This window comes from Carassius gibelio, chromosome B2 (assembly GCF_023724105.1).
Source record: "Carassius gibelio isolate Cgi1373 ecotype wild population from Czech Republic chromosome B2, carGib1.2-hapl.c, whole genome shotgun sequence".
Taxonomy (NCBI): domain Eukaryota; kingdom Metazoa; phylum Chordata; class Actinopteri; order Cypriniformes; family Cyprinidae; genus Carassius; species Carassius gibelio.
Genome location: NC_068397.1, coordinates 20,012,891 through 20,020,362, shown reverse-complemented (window position 1 = coordinate 20,020,362; position 7,472 = coordinate 20,012,891). Strand labels below are relative to the sequence as shown.

Genomic DNA, 7,472 nt, shown 5'->3' with positions numbered 1-7,472 from the left:
GCGTCAGTGCCTCAGCAGCACAATCAAAACGAGCATAAAAGTTGTTCAAGTCATTTGGGAAAGAAGTAGAGCTGGTTATGACGCCGCTAGGTTTGGCCTTATAGCTGGTGACCACTTGTAGGCCTTGCCAAACACGCCTAGAGTCCCCTTCAGAACAATATCGCTCTATCTTCTCCCGATGTAGTTTTTTAGCAGATTTAATTGCATTCCTAAGCTCGTATCTCGCGCTCTTGTAACGAGCATCATCCCCGGATTTAAAAGCAACTGTCCTCTCATGCAATTTCGCGTGAACATTTTTGATTACCCACGGTTTTTCATTAGGGTAAACACAGAAAGTACTTGTGGGAATACAACTGTCCACACAGAATTTAACATAATCCGTAACTGCTTCAGTGTACTCATGCAAAGTAGCAGAATCACTAAAAACTGACCAGTCAGTAGAATCGAAACAATCTTGCAACATAAGCTCACCTTCAGCAGTCCAGCGCTGTACTGTCCTCACCGTGGGTTTCTCCCTTTTTATCTCTTGTGGTCAACAGTGGTCAAGAGTTTTGTTGCCTCTGGTTACACAGCTGACGTGTTGATAATATTTCGGTAGCACTGACTTCAAATTACAATGATTAAAGTCCCCGGCTACTATGGAGAGAGCTTGCGGATGCAGCCTCACACACCTGTTAACAGCGTCACAGAGCTCATCCAAAGCTGCCTTGGCGTTAGCTTGGGGAGGTATGTAAACTGCAGTGAGTAAAACTGATGGAAATTCTCGTGGTGCATAAAACGGCCGACATTTAATGGTAAGCTGCTCAAGGGCTGGTGAACAGGAGTTAGAGATCACTTCCACGTCAGTGCACCACGAGTTGTTTACCAAAAAACACACACCCCCACCTTTCGATTTACCGGTCGTGTCCCTAGCTCGGTCCGAACGTAATACAGAGAAACCATCCAAGTGTACAGCACTGTCAGGATAATCCGATGTTAGCCATGTCTCAGTAAAACAGAACACACAGCAATTTCCCAGATCTCGCTGGACACTAACACGGCAGCGAAGCTCATCCATCTTATTGCTGATAGATTGCATATTTGCCAGCAGCATGCTTGGTATTGGAGGCCGTATAGGTCGATTCCGTAGCCTCACCAGCAGTCCCCCGCGTTTGATTTCCAGAGCGCCAGTTTTCTGATCTTTTGTTAATATCCACAGGTATCATAGATGTTATAGACAGTTTTGGAACATTTTGCCTAATGTCCAATAAAGTCTGTCGATCATAAGTAATAGAGGAGGACATAGGCTGTATTATCAAACTAATAAATAAAATTAAAACTAACACTAAGCGCAGCGTGAGAGAGGCTCGTAGCGTGTCGCCATACATCGGCGCCATTTGTGGAGTTTTCTTTATCAGGGGTTACAGTATGTGTAAACTTTCCATTTGTACTTTGAAATCAGAAAAACAGATGTCAAACACGAGCATCAAATAAACCTTAAGTTCATGCCAAAAGCAAACCAAAAAAAGGTTTTTGTTTATTAAATTATAGACTAATCCATCACTTAACACTTATACAACCACACTGATTATGCAGCCCTTTTTGTTAATTTTTCTGAATACTGTTGTTTTGAAGATGTAGCATATTTGGGGAACTGTTCTTTGTCCCAAAAAGTATCTGCAAAACTAGTTTTTCAGATGTGTTTTTCTTAACAAAAATGAGAATAAACATTTTTATTTGTCTTCAAAATAGTTGCTATAAATACAGCTCATACATTTAAAGAATGTATTGATGCATTGTTTTCTATCTATTATAATAAAAATCTATCTTAAAGTGTCTTAAATTTAAGCGATTTAAATTTACAATAAAACCTGCACAAACCCTCTATTTTCATGATCTTAGGGGAGGGCCACTGCTTACAGAACAGACCAATCCCAGCTGTTGTGATCTGTGTAGACGTAACAGCAGTAACTGATTGTGAAGAACATCAGGAGAACAGCACAGCTCTTCAGTTACTGATCAAGATGAGAGGCTTACTGTTCCTGCTCAGCACTCTGTTCCTGCTGGAGTCAACTAAGGGAGTGAAATATGAAGAGTTAAATGAAGATGACAGAAAAATTGTTGATGAGGCAATAGTACAAGGCAATAAGAAGACTGAAAAATCCAAACACCTCGACTTTTACAGTATCACAACCGTAAGTTAATTAATTCATAAGCTATAATTTGTTGGTTTGTTTTGATAGTTTTTTGTGCATGTGCTTTAAAATACTAAAATATTTAAGCTTCTACATGTATGTTTGGTTGTTATTTAATGCTAGAGTTACATGAACCTGTATCTTTACCATTTATGACAGACGGGGAATGTACGTGAGGTGATACTGAGACCCACCTCATGTGACAAAACAACACCGAGTGTCCATCTTATACAATGTGAAACCAAAGATGAGACAGTAAGTATTTACTATCAGAGAATGATTGTTGAAATGCCTGTAGAAGTCATTGTAGGAAACCTGACATTTTCAAACATTTCTCTGGTGTTTTTTTTTTCAGCCTAAGGTTTCCTGTATTTACTGTAATGGAAAGATGAAACCATGTTTATTTATTAAGCAGAAAGAAGAGGTAAATCAAATATTACTAGATTAGTCCATGCGGACAAAAATCTACATTCACAGAACACCATCATGATTCATCTTCTTTATTGCCAAGATATTCCTGCACTAAAAGTTCTTACTGTTCTCACAGCAGATACAAAAAACTATGGATGAATGTAAGAAACCTTTATCTGGGGAAGGACATCGATTGTTCTGAAAAGGAGGAAATGAACAGCAACTAACTGGATGTCTTGGATGCATCTGAAATGAAAAAATTATAAATAACATTCGCAACAGCCCATTTGAAAAAAAAAACAAAAAAATGTTTTATATATATATATATCTATATATATATCTATATATATATATATATATATTAAATGTAATGTGTGAAAGATTTCTTTTTTATATTTATATTTTATATATTTTTTCTTTTTTATTATTAATCATTTTAAATTACAACTAACATTTCTTCTCTTGTAGGCTTAACATCCGTATTATTTTAGTAACACTTTAGTTAGAGTTTATGTGTTGAAATGTCGAATGTATATGAAAAAGTCGGCTACACGTCTGCCTGAATATAAGAATAATCATAACAACACATGACTTTAATGACAAGCAAACTTATGAAGAGCCAATAATATTAGACAAAAATGATGTAATGAATCATGTCATCTTTGCCACACAAATATGCAATCAAACTGTTGGATACTGTTATACTGAGCTCCTCCTGGCCGTGATTAAAGTTTATCTACAAGCATTGTCTGGAGTCTGTCTTGTTTCTGCTGCAGGTGAATGAGAATGGGATTGGGTGAACAAGTTAAATAGAAATGTGGATTTGAACAGACACAGAACAGACTTCTTACAATATACTAGTTTCTCGTAAATGAGAAAATACAAATAATTATTTGTTTTTACATGAAACACCATATTAATTAGAGATTACTGCTGTTTTCTGCATTTTGTAAAAAAGAAACTTGCTCTTTATCTGAAAAGAAGAACTTGCTGTATTAAAATAAAACGGGGAACTGCTGTTGTCAGACAGACAAAACTTTTGAAATCAAGGGACTATTGAAAGAGAACATTTAAAAAGTGGAATTTAAATGAAGAGTTGATTGCTCAGACAAAATTGTGGACAGAATTCACATCAATTGATCAAAAGAGTATGAAATATACATTTCAGAAGGCGTAAAATGAATTTGAATTATTTTGAAAGTCCTTGTTTTTATTTCCATAGTTAATGTTTTAGGCTTATCTCTCAGCTGAAAAAGGAAACTATTTTTTTTAATTGCATAAATTCTTCATCTGGTTTAGGAAATTAATTTGATATGATAATAGACAAGCATACCTATGACAAGGGGTGGAAATTATAATATTTAAATGTTTAGTGGGGAATATACAGTTTTATACACCAGGGCAATTGCATGGAATAAATTACCTGCATCATTAAAGGGTCTGAAAACATTCAATAAATTTTAAAGGATGGCTTTTTGGTGATCATAGATTATAGAGAGTTTTTCTCTTACATGTTTTCTGAACACTGTGGTTTAGAAATGTAGTTGATTTGGGGATATGTTGTATGTACCAAAGAATATTTGGAATGCTAGTTTTGTCAGTTTTGTTTTTATGTCCAAAATTTTTTTTTATTATTTTTTATTGGTCTTACTAAAAGTTTGAAATGTTGCTATAACTACAGCTCACATTTGAAGAATATATGTATCGACATATTGTGTTCCCTTTATTCCTTCTCTTTTCTTAACTTGATCATAAAAAGTTCTTTAAATTTATTTACTTTATAAAACCTGCACAAACCCTCTATTTTCATGATCTTAGGGGAGGGCCACTGCTTACAGAACAGACCAATCCCAGCTGTTGTGATCTGTGTAGACGTAACAGCAGTAACTGATTGTGAAGAACATCAGGAGAACAGCACAGCTCTTCAGTTACTGATCAAGATGAGAGGCTTACTGTTCCTGCTCAGCGCTCTGTTCCTGCTGGAGTCAACTAAGGGAGTGAAATATGAAGAGTTAAATGAAGATGACAGAAAAATTGTTGACAAGGCAATAGAACAAGGCAATAAGAAGACTGAAAAATCCAAACACCTCGACTTTTACAGTATCACAACCGTAAGTTAATTAATTCATAAGCTATAATTTGTTGGTTTGTTTCGATAGTTTTTATGTGCATGTGCTTTAAAATACTAAAATATTTAAGCTTCTACATGTATGTTTGGTTGTTATTTAATGCTAGAGTTACATGTACCTGTATCTTTACCATTTATGACAGACGGGGAATGTACGTGAGGTGATACTGAGACCCACCTCATGTGACAAAACAACACCGAGTGTCCATCTTATACAATGTGAAACCAAAGATGAGACAGTAAGTATTTACTATCAGAGAATGATTGTTGAAATGCCTGTAGAAGTTATTGTAGGAAACCTGACATTTTCAAACATTTCTCTGGTGTTTTTTTTTCAGCCTAAGGTTTCCTGTATTCATTGTAATGGAAAGATGAAACCATGTTTATTTCTTATGCGCGAAAAAGAGGTAAATCAAATATTACTACATTAGTTCATGTGGACAAAAATCTACATTCACAGAACACCATCATGATTCATCTTCTTTATTGCCAAGATATTCCTGCACTAAAAGTTCTTACTGTTCTCACTGCAGATACAAAAAACGAAGAATGAATGTAAGAGTCCCTCGTCAGGGAATAAACATTTGCCTGGGTCAGGACATCCATTGTCCCGTAAAGGAGGAAATGAACAGCAACTAACTGGATGTCTTGGATGCATCTGAGATGAAAAAAGGATCAAGGGCCATTTAAAAAAATAAAATCTATCTATCTATCTATCTATCTATCTATCTATCTATCTATCTATATGTATAAATATAAAATGTAACGTGTGAAAGATTTGTTTTCTTTTTATTAAACATTACAACTAACATTTCTTTTCTTGCATGCTTAACATCCATATTATTTTAAGTACTAAATCTCTTCAACACTTTAGCCAATGTTTATGTGTTGAAATGTCGAATGTATATGAAAAAGTCGGCTACACGTCTGCCTGAATATAAGAATAATCATAACAACACATGACTTTAATGACAAGCAAACTTATGAAGAGCCAATAATATTAGACAAAAATGATGTAATGAATCATGTCATCTTTGCCACACAAATATGCAAACAAACTGTTGGATACTGTTATATTGAGCTCCTCCTGGCCTTGATTAAAGTTTATCTACAAGCATTGTCTGGAGTCTGTCTTGTTTCTGCTGCAGGTGAATGAGAATGGGATTGGGTGAACAAGTTAAATAGAAATGTGGATTTGAACAGACACAGAACAGGCTTCTTACAATATACTAGTTTCTCGTAAATGAGAAAATACAAATAATTATTTGTTTTTACATGAAACACCATATTAATTCGAGATTACTGCTGTTTTCTGCATTTTGTAAAAAAGAAACTGCTTGCTCTTTCTCTGAAAAGAAGAACTTGATTTATTAAAATAGAACGGGGAACTGTTGTTGTCAGACAGACAAAACTTTTGAAATCAAGGGACTATTGAAAGAGAACATTTAAAAATGGAATTTAAATGAAGAGTTGATTGCTCAGACAAAATTGTGGACAGAATTCACAAAGAATCAATCTCCATGTGGTTCTCTGAGTCTCTTCTGGAGCAGCTGCCTTGACAAGTGAGACTGAAAAGACTGGAGTGGGAAAGAAACAGAGACACTGCTGAAGAGAGAAGAGAAACTAGCTAACGGGCCTTCAGCTCCCTCTTGAAGGAGGAAGTCAAAAGAGAAGGCAAAGCAAGCAAGTTTTCTCTGTCCATCACACACCTCACTTTAACATTTTAGCATTGTCACTGACTCACTGGGTATAAAAGACAAAAAGCAAGTTGCAAGTAAACAGGTTTATTGTAAGAGGCAAAGTCAGATTGGGTTGATGTTGGGTGGCACAGGAACCTCGATGGCAGCACAGATCGGTGAATTGGTGATTTGAGAGCGTTGGTGAGAGGTGGTGATGAATCCGAGCAATGATGATGATGATGTAATCCACAGAACGACGAACAGGAATGAAGACAACAGGAAGAATGCTTCAAAGGAGACACAGACATGAAGCACGGAAGACCTCAAACAACGATCTGACGAACTAGAGAAGAAAGACAGGGCGTTCAATAGTTAGTCCACCGAAAAATAAAAATTATGTCATTAATAACTCACCGTCATGTCGTTCCAAACCCGTGAGACCTCCGTTTATCTTCGGAACACAGTTTAAGATATTTTAGATTTAGTCCGAGAGCTCTCAGTCCCTCCATTGAAGCTGTGAACGGTATACTGTCCATGTCCAGAAAGGTAATAAAAACATCTTCAAAGTAGTCCAAGTGACATCAGAGGGTCAGTTAGAATTTTTTTTAAGCATCAAAAATACATTTTGGTCAAAAATAACAAAAACTACGACTTTATTCAGCATTGTCTTCTCTTCCGTGTCTGTTGTGAGAGAGTTCAAAACACAACAGTTCATTGATGTCCGGCTCGCGAACAAATCACTCGATGTAACCGGATCTTCTTGAACCAGTTCACCAAATCAAACTGAATAATTTTAAACGGTTCACGTCTCCAATACGCATTAATCCACAAATGACTTAAGCTGTTAACTTTTTTTATGTGGCTGACACTCCCTCTGAGTTAAAACAAACCAATATCCTGGAGTAATGCATGCATTCAAACAGTACACTGACTGAACTGCTGTGAAGGGAAAACTGAAGATGAACACCGAGCCGAGCCAGATAATGAACAAAAGATTGAGTCATTCTCGAGTCAAGATCCGGTTGCATTGGTTTTTGGATCACCAGTAGTGATGGAAAGTTCGGTTCTTTTCCGCGAACC

At 36.2% G+C, this 7,472-nt stretch overlaps 1 protein-coding gene across 6 annotated transcripts; it reads left to right on the top strand.

Annotated features, from left to right (window-relative positions):
* The first annotated feature begins 623 nt into the window (after nt 1-623).
* Nucleotides 624-5,830, top strand: LOC127950719 (cystatin-like protein). 6 transcript variants are annotated; one of them, XM_052547932.1, is made up of 5 exons: nt 624-726; nt 1,882-2,174; nt 4,857-4,952; nt 5,052-5,120; nt 5,247-5,830. In XM_052547932.1, the coding sequence occupies exons 1-5, from the start codon at nt 639-641 to the stop codon at nt 5,373-5,375; spliced, it is 675 nt and encodes a 224-aa protein (XP_052403892.1). In that variant the 5' UTR covers nt 624-638; the 3' UTR covers nt 5,376-5,830. The 6 variants fall into 6 exon arrangements, with proteins under 6 accessions (XP_052403892.1, XP_052403893.1, XP_052403895.1 ...); XM_052547933.1 differs by lacking the exon at nt 4,857-4,952 and adding an exon at nt 2,334-2,429; XM_052547935.1 differs by lacking the exons at nt 4,857-4,952; nt 5,052-5,120; nt 5,247-5,830 and adding exons at nt 2,334-2,429; nt 2,530-2,598; nt 2,725-3,330.
* The last annotated feature ends 1,642 nt before the right edge of the window (nt 5,831-7,472 follow it).

What these genes read in the sequence shown, in the direction of transcription:
- LOC127950719 (XM_052547932.1), top strand. Translation starts at nt 639, where the DNA reads ATGGAGAGAGCTTGCGGATGCAGCCTCACACACCTGTTAACAGCGTCA. An exon ending in CTTGGCGTTAGCTTGGGGAG is followed by an intron (nt 727 to 1,881) that starts GTATGTAAACTG and finishes TCATGATCTTAG; the next exon opens with GGGAGGGCCACTGCTTACAG. An exon ending in GTGAAACCAAAGATGAGACA is followed by an intron (nt 4,953 to 5,051) that starts GTAAGTATTTAC and finishes TTTTTTTTTCAG; the next exon opens with CCTAAGGTTTCCTGTATTCA.